This window comes from Volvox carteri (assembly GCF_000143455.1).
Source record: "Volvox carteri f. nagariensis unplaced genomic scaffold VOLCAscaffold_1, whole genome shotgun sequence".
NCBI lineage: Eukaryota > Viridiplantae > Chlorophyta > Chlorophyceae > Chlamydomonadales > Volvocaceae > Volvox > Volvox carteri.
In genome coordinates, this window is record NW_003307545.1 from 5,633,692 (window position 1) to 5,654,131 (window position 20,440).

The 20,440-nt window shown below is 56.5% G+C and overlaps 2 protein-coding genes across 2 annotated transcripts; one reads left to right on the forward strand and one right to left on the reverse strand.

Moving 5' to 3' along the window:
• Positions 1–3,487: 3,487 nt before the first annotated feature.
• VOLCADRAFT_54922 (uncharacterized protein) lies at positions 3,488–6,426 on the forward strand (the record flags this gene model as incomplete). Its single annotated transcript, XM_002945910.1, has 7 exons — positions 3,488–3,568; positions 3,649–3,706; positions 3,869–3,932; positions 4,717–4,868; positions 5,245–5,360; positions 5,879–5,946; positions 6,213–6,426. 7 exons carry the CDS (start codon positions 3,488–3,490, stop codon positions 6,424–6,426), a joined length of 753 nt encoding a protein of 250 aa, XP_002945956.1.
• A 5,249-nt stretch (positions 6,427–11,675) lies between these two features.
• Positions 11,676–19,552, reverse strand: VOLCADRAFT_86468 (uncharacterized protein; the record flags this gene model as incomplete). The annotated part of the gene is made up of 12 exons (XM_002946271.1): positions 11,676–13,853; positions 14,016–14,051; positions 14,369–14,496; positions 14,777–14,846; positions 14,993–15,051; positions 15,222–15,351; positions 15,754–15,867; positions 16,132–17,075; positions 17,488–17,512; positions 17,949–18,202; positions 19,171–19,280; positions 19,539–19,552. The coding sequence occupies 12 exons, from the start codon at positions 19,550–19,552 to the stop codon at positions 11,676–11,678; spliced, it is 4,062 nt and encodes a 1,353-aa protein (XP_002946317.1).
• Positions 19,553–20,440: the final 888 nt, after the last annotated feature.

Consider the following 20,440-nt stretch of genomic DNA (forward strand, 5'->3'; position numbering starts at 1 on the left):
TGCCTGGCGCAATGTGGTTCGGGGGGTTTGCATGGACCGATGCTATTTGGGGGGTTACCTGGCGCAATGCAGTTCGGGGGGTTTGCATGGACCGATGCGATTTGGGGGGTTACCTGGCGCAATGTGGTTCGGTGGGTTTGCATGGACCGATGCTATTTGGGGGGTTACCTGGCATAATGTGGTTCGGGGGGTTTGCATGGAACGATGCGATTTGGGGGGTTACCTGGCGCAATGTGGTTCGGTGGGTTTGCATGGAACGATGCTATTTGAGGGTGTTACCCGGCGTAATGTGGTTCGGTGGGTTTGCATGGACCGATGCTATTTGGGGGGTGACCTGACATAATGCAGTTCGGGGGGTTTGCATGGAACGATGCTATCTGGGGGGTTACCCGGCGCAATGTGGTTCGGTGGGTTTGCATGGACCGATGCTATTTGGGGTGTGACCTGACATAATGCAGTTCGGGGGGTTTGCATGGACCGATGCGATTTGGGGGGTTAACTGGCGCAATGTGGTTCGGGGTTTGCATGGACCGATGCTATCTGGGGGGTTAACTGGCGCAATGTGGTTCGGTGGGTTTGCATGGACCGATGCTATCTGGGGGGTTAACTGGCATAATGCAGTTCGGGGGGTTTGCATGGAACGATGCTATCTGAGGGGTTAACTGGCGCAATGTGGTTCGGTGGGTTTGCATGGACCGATGCTATCTGGGGGGTTAACTGGCGTAATGTGGTTCGGTGGGTTTGCATGGAACGATGCTATTTGGGGGGTTACCCGGCGCAATGTGGTTCGGTGGGTTTGCATGGAACGATGCTATTTGGGGGTGAACTGGCATAATGCAGTTCGGGGGGTTTGCATGGACCGATGCTATCTGGGGGGTTAACTGGCGTAATGCGGTTCGGGGTTTGCATGGACCGATGCTATCTGGGGGGTTAACTGGCGCAATGTGGTTCGGTGGGTTTGCATGGAACGATGCTATCTGGGGGGTTACCTGGCGCAATGTGGTTCGGTGGGTTTGCATGGACCGATGCTATTTGGGGGGTTACCTGGCATAATGCAGTTCGGGGGGTTTGCATGGAACGATGCGATTTGAGGGGTTACCCGGCGCAATGTGGTTCGGTGGGTTTGCATGGACCGATGCTATTTGGGGTGTGACCTGATGCGATTCGGGGTTTGGAATGGACCGATTTTATTTTAGCGGTTGCGTGAAGCTTTGCACGAGGCTGCGACGTACATGAGGCGCCTTAGCACGGTATCGTGCACGGTAAGTCTGGGCCGCAAGCTTGGGGGTTGAACTGCTGTTCGCGCTCAAATGCATCCGTTAGTCGTTGGAATTGGAATATTTAACCGTTTTATCTGTTCTTATGCAGGGTCTCCACTTCCGCAGGCTTTCTGTTTGAAAGTTGCACGAGTGCGCGGCCTCAGGTCTAACGAGGCTGCGACGTGCGTGAGGCGCCTTAGCACGGTATCGTGCACGGTAAGTCTGGGCCGCACGCTTGGGGGGTAAACTGCCGTTCGCGCTCAAATGCATCCGTTAGTCGTTGGAATTGGAATATTTAACCGTTTCGTCTGTACATATGCAGGGTCTCCACTTCCGCAGGCTTTCTGTTTGAAAGTTGCACGAGTCCGCGGCCTCAGGTCTAACTAGGCTGCGGAGTACGTGAGCCGCCTTAGCACGGTATCGTGCACGGTAAGTCTGGGCCGCAAGCTTGGGGGGTAAACTGCCGTTCGCGCTCAAATGCATCCGTTAGTCGTTGGAGTTGGCATGTTTAACCGTTTCATCTGTACATATGCAGGGGCTCCAGTCCGCATTGTGGAGCCCGCGCCAATAGCCAAGCTGCGGCCTCAGGTCTAACTAGGCTGCGACGTGCGTGAGGCGCCTTAGCACGGTATCGTGCACGGTAAGTCTGGGCCGCACGCTTGGGGGGTAAACTGCCGTTCGCGCTCAAATGCATCCGTTAGTCGTTGGAATTGGCATATTTAACCGTTTCGTCTGTACATATGCAGGGTCTCCACTTCCGCAGGCTTTCTGTTTGAAAGTTGCACGAGTGCGCGGCCTCAGGTCTAACGAGGCTGCGACGTACGTGAGGCGCCTTAGCACAGTATTGTGCACGGTAAGTCTGGGCCGCAAGCTTGGGGGGTAAACTGCCGTTCGCGCTCAAATGCATCCGTTAGTCGTTGGAGTTGGCATGTTTAACCGTTTCATCTGTACATATGCAGGGGCTCCAGTCCGCATTGTGGAGCCCGCGCCAATAGCCAAGCTGTGTTTGTCAGTGGCACAAGAGGATGCTTCATTATGGCAGGCTTGCCAACTGTTCGCTTTTGCCATGTATTTGGGTTTTGTGTTTCACATGGCTGTTGGCCATTTGAACGATACCCGCTTATTTGTCGGATAGGTTCATGACTTGCACATTGGGTCATATCGCGGGTAGGGAGGACTTTCGTTTGTGTGTGTGTGAGCAGCGCCTCGGCAAGTGGCAAGTTTGCTTGGCTTATGCAGACTTTGTCATTAGTGCAACTCATGCATCAGGATGCTGCTGTCTTTGCTGCTCTAATTGCCGAGCCTCGTCAATCTTGTAACACAAGGACGAATTTCTGCACTCATCCCTTCGACTCGCACACTTTGCACTTCCGAATTCGCGCAGCTTCAGTGTTTGACTGGTCCGCGCTTCACTTGGGATCCGTTTATCCCTTCTCTCACATCAGCTATGTGCCCCAAATTTAGTTCGACTCTGCACAGCTTTCTGCCAGCTTTCTGCCTACCAGCAGTGCCGGCTTGGTGAAGCTCACCGGGTGGACTGGGGGACTCGGGGAGCGACACTAACTTCATGGCGCAAGACCAGAAGAACTTGCCGTGACTTGCTGATGCGGTGCTAGCATGGTTGTTTCCACTGCTGGGTGAACCCCGCCGTGCCATGTGCAGCGCACGCAAGCACGGGCTGGCATGGCGACGAACAGAGGTGTATGGTGTGACCTTCCAACCCCTTATACAACGCTACAACGCTTGGACTGCAATGTGTACGGAGCGAGCAGCATAGAAACCGATTTGCCGATCTCTGTTCACCACGAAATCGAAATCCAACGTACCGTACTAACGGTAATATTTTGGCAGCTGCTGTAACAAAGCTCGACGACTAGCGCAGCGAGGCACAAGAATCTTGATCCAACGATAGGTTTGGTAATCTTAAATACCATTTGGTATTGGAAGTTCATGAAAATTCTTAACGTGCCGCTGGTACGGATGACCGTTGGCCAAGGGCTGCCTTAGCGCCGTTACAGCTGCAAAGTCGAGTAGAAGAGCGGTCTGCGGGAGGACTGCTGTAGACAATTATGCTTTATACTGTTAGGCTTTATAGTCAACGTTTGGCCTCAAGGGTTTCCTGGCCCTCATCTTGCAAAGGTCGCCCGCATACTGTTTTATGCGTTCACTCCTACTGTACGTATAAACACATTAAACCGTTGCCAAGAAATTCCTTTATCGGTCGAAGCATGTCGTCATCTACGTCCAACGGGTCTCAGCCGACTCCCGCGGGAGCCATCGACTTTCTCATGCTCCTCCAGCAGCTCAAGGTGCAGCGTGCGGACATCGACGCTCAAGGTTCTCATACCTGCCTTCTTAACAGTGGCCTCTACGTCTTTCCCTGCCGTAGCTGACGAAGCGGACGGGATGGGTGCGAAAGAACGTGAACGGACCGGAGAGCATTGCCGGTGGGTTCTTCCGAAGAGCATACTAGCTCCACCACCCACACAAGCAGCACCCAATTATTTGATGCCCGCACCCTTCCTCCCCTCCCCTCCTCTCCTCCCCTCCTCTCCTCCCCTCCTCTCCTCCTTTCCTGTCCTCTCCTCTCCTTCGTTCTCCCCATGCAGACCACATGTACCGCATGTCTATGATGGCCCTCATCGCCACGGACAGCGGAGTGGACGTGAACAGGTAGGAACACCCGTGCATTCTGGCGGGTCGTGCCACACTAGGGCTTTGTGTGCGTGTGGGTGTTTCGGGGGATTCCCCACCTGCCTTTCCGGGCGGGAACTTAGATCGGGGGCAATCCTCCCAGGCCCCCTTCCTGCTGCGGCACCACGCAGGCGCACACACCTCTTGGAGTGTTCTTGTCTGAGCCTCATTCCCCCACCCATCCACCTGCCCGCCACCCATCCGCCCATCTGAGTCCTCGCGGCGTTTCCTTCCTCCCGCCCCCACCCCCACTACCCCACCCCGCCCCGCCCCAACCTCGGGTATCGGTGGGTATGGCCACTGGACTCGACAGTCGACAACCACTTGATGATGAACCCCATGTGATGTTACACCACGCATATATTCACTCACTCAATTAGCCACCCCCTCCTTTTCTTTCTCCCCGTGACTCCCCCCCCTCCCGGTGACTACTTGGCGGCATTAGCCCTCTCCCCCTCGCTGTCTTCCCCGCCCCGCTCGCTACTCTCTCTCCTCTCCCCCGAAATACTACCAAGGGCTCCCAAGGGACATTCGCGTTCGGGTTCCGGATCGGAATCGCGTTCGTGACATGACTGTCCGCCACCCGTCACTCCCCTACTTACCTAACCTACCTACCCCACCCCCCGCACCTCATGTCGTGCGCCTCATACACGGCTTAGAAAATGGTGCCTCACCTCACACCCAACATAACCCTCCCCCCCCCCGCACCGCGTGCGGTTCGTCTTTTTCCCCGCACCTCACACGAACACGAACACGAACAAAGGTGCATCAAGATGGCTTTGGTTCACGACGTGGCCGAGTCGCTGGTGGGCGACATCACGCCGCACTGCGGGGTCAGTGACCAGGAGAAGCACCTGAGGGAGCTGGCGGCAGTGGGCCAGATCAAGGAGATGCTAGGTGTAGACACGGCGGCAGGTAGGGAGGGGGGAGTAGGGGCAGGGGTAGGGGTAGTGGATGGCTGCATGAGAGGGTCGTGTATGTGGAGCCGCGAACCCGCGCGCCGGTGCCGATGATGTGTAATGATGTGGTTGGTACCCACTACCACCCACATGCCGCCACATGCAGCTCTCCCCGGGAGGGTACAGCGTTAGAGTTGAGGCGTTAGTTAGTTAGTTACGAATATGATGTGCACACACAATGGATGTGCCAGCTGCAGCGCCGCCTAAGTCCCCCCCACGCTGTCGAATGCGTATATGCTGTCAGTCTGCGTCATGTGTGCGGCGCGGCCCTGTTCACTTCCATTGTCCCGTACGGCGTACGAAACCCTGCATGCGTACGGAGTGTACGGCAGCCCTCGAGGTCGAGTCCCTGTGGCTGGAGTACGAAGCAGCCAGTAGTCCTGAAGCCCTGCTGGTGAAGGACTTTGACAAGCTGGAGATGATCATTACGGCATTCCAATATGAGCAGGTGCGGGCGGGCGGGTGAGTGAGTGGGGATGCATTGTAGGTCGTGTGTATGTATGTATGTGTGTATATGTGTGTGTGTGCGTGTGTGTGTGTGCGCGCATGCAAGCTTGCCATATGTAACCCCCCCTGGGTATTATGTAGGGTTTTTACTCATTTCGCTACTTCACATCTTCTCCATAGGGCAGCTCGGCAGCCCCCTAGACACTCGCTCCGTAATCACCCAGCCACCTGGCCATCACGTCGCTGCGATGACAACTAACCTACTGTCATTACTGGTGTCGGTAACTCCTTGACAATTCCTGATGCAATATGTATGTATGTATGTCTATTCCTGCGGAGTATCCGTCTATCTCTGACTTCTGCTTCACTCGTCTGTGGTTCGTCTGTTTCTCCCCCTCCCCCCGCACCTTCAAACATCCTGGAATCCTTATGTGAGCCTTTTCAAATCAAGCTTACCATCCACCCCGATTTCACCACTCACCTTCACACGCACATACATACATACATACATGCGTACAGGCCCAGCCGGGTATGCTGTTGGAAGAGTTCTTCGCGAGCACCTCGGGGCGCTTCAAAACCGCGACAGGGTGAGGGATGGGGTTTTGGGGCGTTGGGTGGTGAGATGATTGTCTTATTTGGTTGTTTTTGGTGGCTTAATTGATTTTCAAGAAGGAGGCGGCTAAACCGACCAAGGAGGACATAAATGTTGTGCGCTCTTTCTCTCCCTCTTACTCCCATGGCTGCTGATCTTTACGCGATATAATGCCAGAAGCAGGATGACGACAGAAAGGGGGGAAACGTTGCGGAGTAAATTTTGCTGCCGTCGTCTTCTCGCCCTCATCCATCCCGGCAGGAAAGCCTGGGCCGCGGAGCTTGTGGCGCGTCGCTGCAAGGCGCGGGGAAACGGCGAGCAGGCAGCGGTGGAGACGGCGGCGGCGGCGGCGGCCGCGACAGCGGAAGCAACGGCGGGGGGGGCTGTTGGCGCGCAGCCCTCCGCAGTGGAGCCCGGGGCAGGGGAAGATGCAGTAGAGCCCGGCCTGAAGCGAGTGAAGAGCAGCGACGGGTAGAGGGCGGTTGCTCCAGGCAGTGCGAAGAATGGTCACGACCAGACATACCGACATACACACTCTGTTGGGGCAAGAATGTTCGCCGGTTGAAAGAGTGGAGGGGTTCCGGAGCTGCAGCGAGCAAGCCAACCTGGAGCTTTAGGGGTAGATATGCTAGGCGTGCGACAGGAATGTGCAGGACAGCTGGGCACAGAGGCCCTATCTGCAGCTCGAGCAGGAGCAGGGGTAGCAGCAGGGCTAGCCAGGTGTGTTCGGCCTGCGCTGTGCGACTCGGGTTTCCTTTCTTACCGCAGGCCTGCCGCCTCCAAGCCCTTCCAATCCCCAAAGGGGCTCCTCAAAGCCGCCACACCTTTTTCCTCTTCCACTGACCCACATCGCATGCGGCGTGTGGCTGCCTGCTGACACCTCGCGGCGCTGTTCCACGGCCAGCGCATTTCCTGGGTCTGGGCACAGGACCTTTGGTCTGGAGGTGAATGTGGTGGGCAGGAGGGAGCGGAAGGCAGCCAACGGTTTCCAACCGCACAAGCGCCAGGTGCTTGCCTGGCTACAGAGGCTGCAAGGAACAGCGCACCCAGCGGTATGAAGTCGTGTTGCTGCGCTGCAGAGGGGCATGAAGGTCGGACCAGACAGGTCCCGGCGAACCGGCAAGAGCACCAAGCAATGTTTGCATTCATCGCAGCGCCGGGGAACTCCTGTCTGTGGTACCGTGAGCCGCAAGAGGCAGTGAAAGTTCAGCCCACACAACGTGGGGGTGACGTGGGGGTTTATGGGCTGATGATCCTCTCGTCCGTTGTGATGCGGGGGTTTTGAATGTCAGCATGGATAGATTCCATCCTAACACACTTATGCCTTATACACGCAACTGGATGTGGCACGTTCGAATTCGTGTATGCTGCCTTGAGGCGTATTGAGGTCCGTCCACGCAATTACACAACTCTGCATGTAACCAATGCGCCTAAGGCACACCGGCACAAACGGCTGTAGAATAGGGTCAGTACGCAACGCAAACCAGGAGCGTTGCGGCGGCACAGAATCCCTCCTCCGCGGAAACAGGGAGTTAAGCATTCATCACACCTTGCTTGCGTTCAGAACGCAAATCCTGGCATCTAGCGCTTATGAAAAAAACACCGACGGATAAGTCAATTTCCGCACCACAATAAAGCCTAGTCCATCTAGCGCCGTAATCTCTTCCCTCTTGGTTGCAAATCCCCTTGTGCCAGCACAGAATGCCCCAAATTAGGTGGCCCAGGATCCGTTCACGTGTACACCGTCTAACCGACGCACCCCCAGTGCAAGAAATCGCGATGCACAGATGCCCAGGGAGTGAGAGGTAGCAAGGCAAAGCACGCAGACAGAATATGGATATAGGCAGCAGACAGCCAGGGCGAGTGCTAACGTCACAGCAATCTAGCCCTTTCAGGAACTCGAAGCCCGACAAAGCGGATCACGCAGGTATATCCGTCCGTACGGGAAGGCTGAGGAGTGCCAAAAACGTAACCACCATTTCAAACACCATAAATCTATTCGCACCATCGCGGCTGTTGGAGCTGAGAAAATTGCGTGCTAAAGAAAGCTAAACACCAACAAAAAATCTAAATGTGTTATGTAGCCAGCACCAATGCCATAACCATCATGTCGACTACTACCACCACCAGATTGCTATGATGATCACCGACGCTAACCCCGAATCGTCGTTGTTACAGAATGGAAGGCTTCTGGGCTATTTCGCACACCAACCCCAAATTAAAATTCACAGCCCACGGGATGAAGCGCAGGCAGCACCCGCGCCACAAACGCCGGGAGACGCGGCGCCAAAGAAAGGTGTTGCGGGCTGTGTTGGCCGAACATCCTCTCCTCTCCCTTTGGGTATTTTATGTATAACATATAGCGGGCACAGTCACTACCACTACCACACCACCACCCAGGCCGCCTCCCTGGCCCGCACCTCCAACAGCCATCCAAAAGTAAAGAGTAAAGACACACAAAGGACTGCCCAACGGCCACCCAGAACATAAGGCAACTGGACTGGACGAGGAAGGTAGCCGGTCCGGCCGCGAATGGATGAAGCTGGACATGGAGAGAAAATCTTGCGCGGTGGGTGCGCTACGCTTTATTGTTGGCGAGTGTCGTGCCTCTTACCATTCAGAACCTACAACGTATGTGTGCCAAGTATTGCTATAGCTCACATTACAAGGCGAATATATGTGTAAGGGGTAAATGGTGGGTAAGTCGCAAAGCAGTAGTATGACTAGACACCAGCAGTGGAGTCCCCGATTCCGCCACCACTCCGTCACGTCCAACAGCTGCAGACGCCTCAAACGCCCAAATGCGTGTCTTGCGAGGTTCGCGTCTCGAAGCCCTCCCCGTCCGCAGGTAAGACTCCTCCCGCATCAAAGTCCACGAAATAAGGTGCAATGTGGAGTACGGCAGCTCCAGGTGTCGTACTCAATTCCGCGTCGACAGTAGCATCTTCTCGCTCGTTCATGCAGCCGATGGCAATGGGGAGCTTCATCCGCGCATTCCGTCACCTGTCATATCTTGTCGAGGAGTCTTACCTGCGGACGGGGAGTTGTCCTTGTACTGGAGCGCCGTGAGACGATGCATTTAGCTCATAGTCATACTGCCTGTCATCGTACATATGCGTGTGTGAGTGCCATGTATATAAAACTAATCGCTTCTCAGCCCAGTCGCCGCGAGGAAGACTCTGTAAAAAGATGTCACAGTCCAAGCAATACAACACCCAATGGAATACAATGCGGTCGCATGCAGCGCGATAGATGAGTAGGCGGCTAGGTGAACCAGGTAGATGCATCACACAGACCTCCGTGAACCAACTGCGCAGCCATTCGCCAATATCCCGCGCCTGATCTCCAGCCACAGCCATGCCCAGCCGCTCTTCGCCCAGCGGCCCTGTCATGCCTGCCGTGCGCATGCCGACGCCTAACACCTAACCCACCTGAAACGAAAGGCGCATGGAGTCGCCCTCACGGCCGACTGCTACCACGGCTTAAAAGAAAGATTCCAAGGATCGCTAGACCGCACTACACACAGCAGCGCAGGAGTACATTCAACAACAGCAGCTGACGCGGACGACATCCGGTCCGCAGACTACTTCCTGCAAAGCAAGGCACCCTGACCTAAAGAACATCACACACATGACATGAAAACGGAGCCGTTAAGAGCTCCACGAGAGCCATCATCAAACGTTCCACGCAAGCAACCCTTGTGGAGCCGCGTCTACCAACGAGATTGCCTCCTTTCTCTGGCCGTAGGAGGGCCTTCACGCCCTGATCTGCGAGCAGACTCTTTAACGCAATTCCTCCTCCAGTACGGACCCAGCCTTGTCCTTGCTTTAGCCACCACAGGCTCTCCACAGCAATCCCAACCACAACCAAGTTACGACACGGCACGTGACATCACGCACACCTCAACAATGGCCACCACGTTTCCCCTTACGAAATATCTCTTCAACATTCCTTCTTTATCGACATCACAAAACCATAAAAACGCCAAACCAAACACGTTTTCCTCAACTTTCCATACGATTCGCTGCCTTGGACGGTCCTTCAAGCAATTTCACTCCCACCCATACCGAACACCAGTATGTATGACCACAAACGGACATAAAAACACAAAACAGTAACATAACATGTGGAGATGAAGGAAACAAAAACAGCAGAACCACTGCACTGACCGACTAACAGATTGCCCCGCATTCACTCTCATCCGCATTCTTCCCTAAGCTGCTGCGCCCATTCACCATTGCTTCCACCAAGTCAACTAGTTGCACCTCCCTGCTACTGGTGCAGTTGCCAGCCAGCCGCTCAACCCACATCGCACACCGTGGGTCTCTTCCTCCCCTCTTCGCGCTCTCTCGTGTGCACGTGCATTAGAGCAACGTGCAGTTCCCGGAACTTACAACTAAAAGGTTCGAATGAGTGTGTGCGTATGTGTGTGTGTGTGTGTGTGTGCAAGCCCGCACACCAGCAGCCGGAGCTGCCAGATCTGGGGCGAAGTAACGTCGCCCTCCGGCGTCAACGCACGACACCAGCAGCACCATCCCTGCATCCGTTGTCCCCACACCGCGCAGATGGCCGTTACAAGTACTGCCGCTGCAGGATGAGTGCGCCCCAGTGCTGCTAAGGGGTAGGTATACCGCCAACTTGACAGGGCGAGAGGGAAAAACGGTAGCGTACCTTTCCACTCCTTGTCCCGAACGTTCACTGCAACAACAGAGAGATAAGCCGACGATGAATCGACCGACTAACACAAGCCAAACCCAACCATCAACCGCCACCGCACGGGTCAAAGGCCATTCATCGCTGAAAGCCGCGGACAAAAAAACAAACAGCCATTTGAAACAACGGCCACCAGCCATCGCCACTACTAAACCAAACCCACTGACCAACCCACCGACAGTACTTGTTCATAGTCCAACGACGCTGCGACAGGGGCCCAATATATATAGCATTACTTCTGTCAAGGGCCATCACCGTGAGACATCGACAAAACAGGCAATAAGTGCAATACGCCTCAGACCAGCGCAGCTGCGATAGTGGACATGAAATTACCCGATCAGTAGTACACAAATCAAACCAGCGCTGGCCCCCCCTCATCAAAGATAAGGCCGGCAGAAACCCTTATTTGTCAATATCATATAATACAGAGTCGGAATACGTCTAGGTTGCACCCACAGTAAGGATGCTGCACTCCGTAAGACCCGGAGTACACCACGGAATCTTCAGCACCATATAGTGTAGCTGAATGCACGCACGGCCCCAGTTTCACTGGTATGTTGATGATCTGCATTGCCCCATTGTCCCGTTGTCGACGTGAAAAATCTTCCTCCCTCCCCCCCTCCCCTCTGTTAATATAGCACACTCCCCACAGCAGAGCCGTATTCTTTGGTACCGCATGAATGAATGAAAGCACGTAATCACCTGAATGCCACCACTCCAGGGGGAAACCAGCACATCCTGGTCACAGTCCAGCTCGAGATACATCATTTGCAAACCCTAAGTCGCAGGCCACGCCCGCAATTAACATAAAATTCCCACCGTCGCAACTGAACCTTCAAATTAAACATCTTTCAATCAAAGCCAAAGCCACGTGCACGCGTTGTAAAATCTCTTAAAAGTCACTCCAACTGCCCAACTGCGATCACGCCATAACCCCCCCGTCCATCCTACCTCCAATTCCCTGCGTGACTGTACTATTCCCACAGCGTCAGCATTGTTGCCCAACTCGTCTCACCCGTCTGCGTTGGCACCGGGCCCCTCTACTGCCTCATGCACCGGGCCTAAGGGAATTAATGTCATGGGGGAAAATCCGAGCGGCGGCGGCGGCGGCGGCGGCGATTCATCCAGCAATGCCCTCCCCGCCGTGGTGACGGCGGAGCCGTACGAGTGCGGCAGAGGTGCACCGCCGGTGGCCCGACGTCCCGCCACGACGGCCGACGCAGCAGCGCCTGGGGTGGCGGACCCGTAGCCACCTAGCCCGAGCGCGCTACGAGGCCGACGATGCATGGCCACCGCGGCTGCGCAAGGAGCGCCTGTCAGGCCTGAGTGGGTCCAAGCTGCTGCTCCCTTTCCCACGCCTCTTCCAGTCCACACCGCCACATCTGCCATCTGCTGCTGTCGCTGATGTAGCAGTCTAAGCGGCAGTACACGGCCAGAATAGGCATGCGGGCTCTGGCCAGTCCCAAAGCCGGCCTCGTTCCCGGCCACAGACATGTCGCCGGTGGCGCCGGCTGCGGCCTCAAATGCGCAACTTTGCGGCGCGAAAGGCTGCTCCCTTAGCTTCGGTTGCACCTGCGGCGGCTGTGCCAATTGCAGCGGCGGAAGCAAGTGCTGCATCATGTTAATATGAATCTGCTGTTCTTCTTGCTGTTGCTCCGGCCGCGGGGAGCTCAGCGAGTACCATCCGGGGCTTTGCTGCGCCATATCCGTCGACATGGACGCCCCACGGCTGTCAACAAAGTCGCCAACATCGCCGCGTCCGCCCTTGGCACCCGGAAGCGGCGCTGGAAGACTCACGTACCGGTGTATGTCCGGGAGCTGTCGCAACGGAGCTTCGGCAGGAAACCCGGGCGCAGATGCGTGCATGCAACATCCATCAGCGCCATTAGCGGGGACCCCACACTCCGCATTCAACCCAGATGGACTGGTCAGCGATGCCGAAGGCGCACACGGCAGGTTGAAGGTAAGCGAGGCGAGCGATGTCGCCCCCAGAGGTGGCGGCGGCAGGAGCCGCGTAGGTGACACAGTCGCTGGGGTGCCTGGCACAGCGGCCTCTGCACCGAAAGGCTGCTCATTTACCGCCCTTGCCTTGTTGCAGTCAGAGCCGGCGCAGGTGGCGACCACGTCCCGCGCCTCCGCTGACGGCGCAGCTGACACGGCGGCGCCGCCGACAGGATAGTTGGGAAGGCCGTCTGGTATCCGAGGCGGAATGCCCATAGCCGCCGCTGAGGGGGGGCTAACCACACCCGCCACCTCCGGGGCTCGGGCCCGGCATGGTAAGACTTCCGCCGCTGCGGGACCCGCCGTGGTGGCGAGGGGACCGGCCCTTTCCATGCCGATTACAACAGCGGCGGCATTGGTAGGTCTTGTACAGCAAGTTGTCCAGGCACCTGCTGGCGACATGGACGCCAGCGCGGAAGGAACAGCGGGCGAGTCGGCGGCGGCGCTGCTGTACGTCATGGACTGCACCGTGGTGGCCGCTGCAGCCGGGACATCGAGCGCCAGAGGAGGCGGCGGCATCGTCGCAACGTTATGCGTGGAAAGGCTGTCTAAGAGGGTTGGAGGGCTGCTGTCGCCATGTACAACACCACTGACGTCAAGGTCATCGTCTACGGGGCTGCCGGGACCGGTGCGCATATGCAGACGGGAGGTGCTCGTTGGCGTAAAGCGGCCGGCAGGGCAATGGGGATGTAGAAGCGTCGGAGACTGCAGCAACATCAGTGGCGGGAGCGGCTGCGGCGGCAGGTCCGGCGGCAGCGGCCGCCACATCGGCTGCGCACGCCACGGTACCTGTGTCGCCACCGACGCAATGCCTCCGCCAGCAGCGCCCATGGCGTCGGCCCTCTCCACGACCACGAATGGCGACGGCGACGCCACCGCATCTGACTCTGGTGGCTCGGGTGGTATCTCGGACGAGCAGCTATCCCCAAGCATGTCCAGTTTGCGACTCCCAAGCACTAGCATGCTTCTCGTGGGTCGGTTTAAGTGACATGCATCTTGCAGGCGGCCGGGTGCCAAGCGGGGAGCGGTGTCGCGGCTGACAGACCGGGCCGCATTCTCGCTGTGCGGATGGTTTTGGTTCTGGTGCTGGCTGGTGGGCAGCTGGTGGAAGGTTGCTTGGCTCACGGAACTGCCAAATGTCGAGAGGGGAGCTCCAGCGGTCGCTAAAGGGAATGTGCCAGTGGCACCCTGGGGCAGTGAGGCGGCATGCTGTAACACCAGCGACGAGGTGGCGCCGTTGCCGCCTGCGGGATATCGGCCTGCGGCACCCGATATGGCAGCAGCGGCCGCAGTGGTGCCCGTGCCATAGCGGCGAATGGCTAGTTTGGCGCGAGCGTGCGCATCCCGCACCTGCGCCTCAATGCCCGTGAGCGCCACCACTACCTCCTGTAAGGTGGGGGTGTCGTAGGCAGGTGGCCAAAGGTGTGGATACAGGAGGGCGCCAGGGTGCAGGCAGCAGAACAACAGAGATCCCTGGAGCATCCAGTTATGTAGGGAGTTGACCGATTGTCCGACACATCCCATAGTGAGAGAGAATTCGCATGTTAGAAGAGCGGCGTGCCCATGGCGTTCAGAGCACAACAATTGTAACAAGAGGAAAAAACGCAGGTCGGCCGACCGGTGGTGCATGGCTCTGTTTGAATTCCTCATGACGCAGCGCCCTCGTCCCCTCACCCCTCTGATTTGCCCCGAGCCATTCCAACCTTGAACGTGGGTCGCTGCTCGGGCTCGTGGAGGCAGCATGCTTGGCCCAGTCTCGCGAGGGGAGGTGGCATGTTGGTCGGCCACTCCAGATGCAGGTTGCCGAGCATCACACCCACCGCCACTTGAGCTGTTGCGGTGTGATGGAAGGAGCCAGCGGACGCAAGTGCAGCGCAAGGTGGCGAATATCGGGAAGATGCCAGGTGGTCGGGAAAGGCCTCCGGCTCTGGCCATGGCGTGGTACAACAACTTGACAGCAGCATCGCAGCTCGCACCTTGAGCCCCGGGCTGTGGCTCCCCAGGCTCCGACACCGGAGGCGTCGACCTTACCCCTCCGAGGCCCCACTGCCTTGGTACCATTTCCCACGGCCAGACTTTCCACTTGCATCACCCAACCCCCTACCACCCACCTTCTAGGTGACCTGCAAAGGGCGCCTTGCCCGTGTACATCTGCCATAGCAGCACACCGAACGAGTAAACCTAGTGGGGGGGTATGAAGGGGAAGAGTGAAGCGGGAAGGGGGAGGGAAAGCTGGGGTTGGGTTGGGGAAATGGACGGCAGAGAGGGATCCGGAAGAACATGCAGGGAAGGGCGGAGGGCCGTTGGGGACCTGCAATCGGTCGCACCATTAGGGAGAAGGAACCCGCCGTGTTCACCACAATTTCCCCGTGCCCATCCCTCTCCGCTGAGAGAGACAGGTGTGGATACAGGACGACATGAGACAAAAGCAGCCGCTAATCCTCCCACCGTGTAATACTTCCCCTCCTCCCGTTCCGTGACCTCTGCACACAATATTCCCCGCCTAAAAGGTCCAATCCTAGCGCCCCTACCGGCTGCAGCCCTCCTCCCCCTCACGCACATCTGAGCTCTTGCACAACCGGTTGTCCAGGTACTCGCCCGCCATGTACGGCACCGTACCCCAGTCGGCGGTTGTGACGTACTCCTCCCTCTGGTTGCACAGCCGGGACAGCCCAAAGTCGGCTACCTGCGATTGATTACACGACCACACCAAGGACCGACAAGCCAACAAGGAACCAAATCCGTCGGATATAGAAGACATAGAAGACGTAGAGGCGCAGATTGTTGTACAGTTGACCTTTTCTCCACGCGCTGTTAAGAGCGAGAAAAATGAATGCTTGATAGGGAACCGGCCACACCTCCGCAAAACTAATAATCCCTATGGACTTTCAGTGTTTAGAGCCGGGCCGCGACCTGTGTGTCCGTGATGGGCAGCCGTGCCACCTGAATGCCAACAGTAACTCATAAACAGTAGATATCAAGCGCGCGCAGTCCAGCCCGCCTGACGGCCTTGCCTTACCCGCAATATATAACCACCACACCAGCTGTGGGGCGAAACCCAGGGGCAGCCCGGCGCCCTGAATCTTACCTTCGCCACGAAGCCGCGCGAATCGATGCGGCTGCTCTTGAGCAGCACGTTCCCGGGCTTCAGGTCGCCGTGGATGATGTTCAGGGAGTGCAGGTGGCTCATGCCCTGGGCCACCTGCACGCAGGTCAGGGCCAAACAGACGGAGGAGAAAGTGGAGAGCAGAGGCTGCGAAAACACGGGGTTAGATGGACTGGTTAACTTTTTACCAGCTTGGAAACGGGGTCGGGTTGGTGCAGGTGTTGGGTTGGGGGAGCTTTGTCAAATTGGGTTGGGGCTTTTGGACCAAGCCGGATGCTCTGAGCCACCTTGCGGCAGGGCCCTGTCCAGCTCCCCTGCCTGTCGCACGCTACCCGCCGCCTCCTCTCCTCCCCACCTCACCTCGCGAGCGGTCCTGAGCAGCGCCCGCAGTGCCCAGGTCCGCGACCGACCCCGAGCACCTCCAGGGCCGGCTGGGGCCTGAGGTTTGAACACGCCGCGCCGGATGGCGGCGTGCAAAGTCCCCTCGTCGCACCACTCGCTCACAATCTGCACCACGTATTTGCCCATCGTAGCGCCCAGCTGCTTCAACACTCCAATACAGTCCACTGGCCGTGACCCAGCTGGATTGCCGCTTCCGCCGTCAAAGCTGTCCTGGCCTGCCGTCAGCGCCTCAAACGCCGAAGGCAAGGCATCCACGCATGGATCGGGCGTTGTCGGTGCCCAAGGAGACGCGCCAACCTCAAGTTGCGCCGCTGGCGCAAGCGTCCCGGACCCATGGACCTGTCCGATGGGGCACCGAATTCCCGTGATCGAACCGTGGACCTTATCAGCATTGCACCTGGCTGTATCGCTGCAGTCGCCGCTGCAACCTGCGCATCTGGAAGGCTCAATGGCGTCGGCGAATGACAGCGGACATGGGGGAAAGGGCGGGACAGCGCCCGGCTGCTGGGGTGGACTGGGGCAGGGTGAAGGCTTGCAGCCACCGGCCGGTTCCGGCTGCCCTCTGACAGGAAGCGACTGCTGCTGCTGCTCGAGATGGCTTCGGTCGAGGCAGTCAGCTGCATAATCACGCAACTGGTGGTTTAGGGTCTGCAGCCGCGGCTCCTCCTCCTCCTGCTGCTGTTGATCTACTGGAAGGCCTGCACTGTATTGCTGGTGCCGCTGCTGCTGGAGCTGGACAAACTTCTCGTCAAGCCGGCATATACCGTACTCGAAGGTCTGTACTAGGAACGGGTGTGCCAGCAGTTTGGCCACCACTGCCTCCATGTACGCGGCGGGCAGATCGCCGCCGTCGCTGACTAGCCACTTGACGGCCACAGTGCAGCCACCGGAGCGCCATTGCCCTGCGTATCAATGGCGACAATGGACAGGCGAACGGAACGTACGGCTATCATCAAACTGCGCTGAGAATGCCTCGCCACACCCGTTCATGTACGCATCCATCTACATCCCATCCGCACTGCACAACATGTGGGGTGTTGTATGTGATGTGGGTCACAAATAGGGGGCTGGACTGGCGTTATAGGGCAAATAGGCTGGCGTTGGTGCTCTGCCTTCCGCAGCAAGTTTCGATGTATTCCATTGCTCGTGTTGTCCGCTGCCAGCATACGCCGCTGCCGGATGCGGTGCCCCACACCCCGGGGCAAGGGGCTGGGCGGACTGCTGGGTTATGCCGTACGGTACACAACTGAAGGCCATTGCCCTGACATCGGCCTTTAGCAACCTATCTCTTTGCCTTTCCTCCTGGACACCCACCTTTAAGCACCGCCCCTTGCGCTCCCTGCGAGCCAAGCAAGAGCACACAGTGCGGTTTGCGAAAGAAAATACTGCGAAGTTAACGTGCCCATGCGCAATATTATTCAACAATACCCTACTAGCTTGGATAAATGACGACGTGATGGTCTGATGCAGACGTGGCACAAACGTTGGCGACCGTCCAGTCGCAAAGCGGTCATGAAACGCGCATGCTTCGCCAACTTGTGACCATACGCATATCACGAGGAAAGCACGGAGCGTCGCGGCCGATGCAAGCCTTTGGCCCCTTCCCGTTTCCAGCCCAAACGGAGTTCCTTACAGAAACCGCGATGATACACAAGTAATACTCAGGGAAGGGGAAAGTACGGACACTTAATTAAACCAGTAGCGCTATACTATCTGACAACACAACAACGGGGATAGCTCAGGAATGAGTACGCACATGGTACCGACGCTCGCACCTGGCCGACCCAGAGCGATTCTGTGACAGATGCTAGCAGCTGCTCAAGTGTTGAGAGTTTGACGGCGATGGGACCGCAATCGGAGGCCTGGCGCTCGCCAGCTAAACTCACTCGGACATCGCTTATCAGTGCGACAGTGCCGGAGCCCAAAGAGGCAGTGGACTCCAAGTTTGACAGTTGCAAAGATGGATTGTGGAAAGATAGCTTGGAGAAAGAGCTCGCAGACACCAGCATAGAAACCAGCTCAGGCCGCACTTCGGCCCGCAGTGAACACAGGCTAAGGCGTTGAGGTGCTGGACTGACCGGCGATGATTCTATACAAGCAACACTAATCTTTTGATCCACTAAACTGTTTTCATGTTGACCTTGCTGATATTCGGTGGCATCAGGAAGGGAAGGAATAGCAGTAGTGGGAGGACACACGGCATTCTGGATGACCACAGCGGCTTCTTCCTTTGGCATAGCGCAGCATCCATTGCCCATTTGCGATATGGCCTCAAGCTGGCGCCCATTGACGGGGCTTTCACTGAAGCAAACCCCGAAGCATGCTCCAAGAAGTTGCATGATGAGTAATAGGTGATTTAAAAAGCCTCATGCGGGGAAGCAACCGTCAAAACGTTTCTATTGTGCGGGCTTAAAAATTATCCCCAACTTTTTCTATGGTGATGGAAGCTCCTAAACACGTGATGGAACAGCCTATATGTAAACTGAGACGTCGCCTCGCTTAGCTAAAAGTCTATCACACGGCAAATCCCAGCGCCGTAGGGTGTACGGATTAGATTTGCTTTAGATACGACAGCTGCGTTGTAAAGTTTTTTCTATCTTCATGAAATATCCTTGTTTACGTGGGTAATCATGCAGGATGATCTTATGCATGACTTTCGACGTTGGTGTCCTAGTTTCTAACTTCGTGCTGAACGTTTTCGTGACATGTGAATTGGCATGCAAAACTCTGCACGCAGACAAAGCACTTTTTTAGAAAGTAAATGCAAGGACAAGTTTGTAAGTATGTGGCATCATGACCGTGAAATTTGGAGGGCTACGACACCTATATCAGTACACAAGCAGAGGCCTGACGAGGACCTTGCACTGATTGCAACGCTCTAAAGGTTTGTCGTTGCTATGGCACAATACCGATTTCTAAAATCGCGCGTCTGATGATTCTTCGGCAAAAACACGCGGTGAGGGGCTGCGACTGCCGACGCCTCAGCGCAGGGCGCACGGCGGGCGGACAAGGGAGCCCTGCTCTGCCCGGCTGAATTCGGTGTGTCCCTATTGAGACAAAAGCCGGGAGGAAGCGCGATGAGGGCATTGTATTGAAATGTCGGAGGTCTGGAGGATTGTTGAGAGGGGTTGCATGGCAAGGCGTTAAGGTGCATTCAACTGTACACCGGTGCGGCCCGCAAACAGAACCGCAAGACCCGAAGAGCTGTCGAGGCCAGACCCGTTCCAATCCCCGTACAGCCCCTAACAACCAAAGACGGCCCCCTGCCCCACGCTAATTGGCGGACCCGAGGCACGGCCAATGATCGGGAGCCCAGGAAAAGAGGTCATAAGAGGGAGTGGGGCTGTCATAACCGCAAAACATACCTGGAGGGAACCATTATAGAAAGTGATGCCGCATGGTTTGGGCGTTTTGGTTCCGACAATTTGCTAACATGGAGAGGGTTTGCGGTTAGGTTTGCTAAAATAGTTACCAGGTCAATCTGCTTGCTAGTGAAATTCGGGTGACCCGATACGAGCGACGGATGTGTGATCTGCATCATCTGAAGGAATAGCACTCCATGCGTGCATCATAATAGCTTTATATGTTTTTGATCGTGCTGCTGGTAGGTCGACGTGAAGCAGGTTTGAAGTTCCCCCATGATCGGGAAAGAGCCAATCATGTCTGACCCAGTCTCGTCGACCTGTTGCAAGACCGGGGGAGTTTGAACCCTCCGAACGCTTGGATATTCGAGAGCAACCCAACAACAAAATATTCGGTTGACCCGTCAATTGCACTTAAGGACTTGACGGAAGCAACGAGAATGCCTTTTCGGATCCTTACCTACCAGCACAAACGCTTTCCTGCACCGACAGCAAGACCCAAGCGCGCAACATCTCTAATCACATAAACAGCAAGCGAGCATATCCAAAGCCATCAGAGTTCGGAAACCATTCAAGTACCCCCTATCCCCCACGGCTGTTCGCTGGGGTCCTGAAAATGAGGAAAAGACGACCTCTTATACGTCTTCCACACGCTCAGTAGCACTTCATGTCCGGGGACGTAACCCCGTCTGGCTGCAACAAAAAGCAGCAAACCGCGCTTGTACGAACATCACTTCATCCTGCGCCCCAACATACTACGACAGAAAACGTTGTCATGCAACGTGAAAAACAGCAGTCCAAGAGGGAGAGAAAAACCGTTTCAAATGCGAATTTGATAGCATCAACATCGTGCGGTGCATCCTCCAATCCTATCTAGGTCTACGTGCGCCACCTTACTCTTTCCC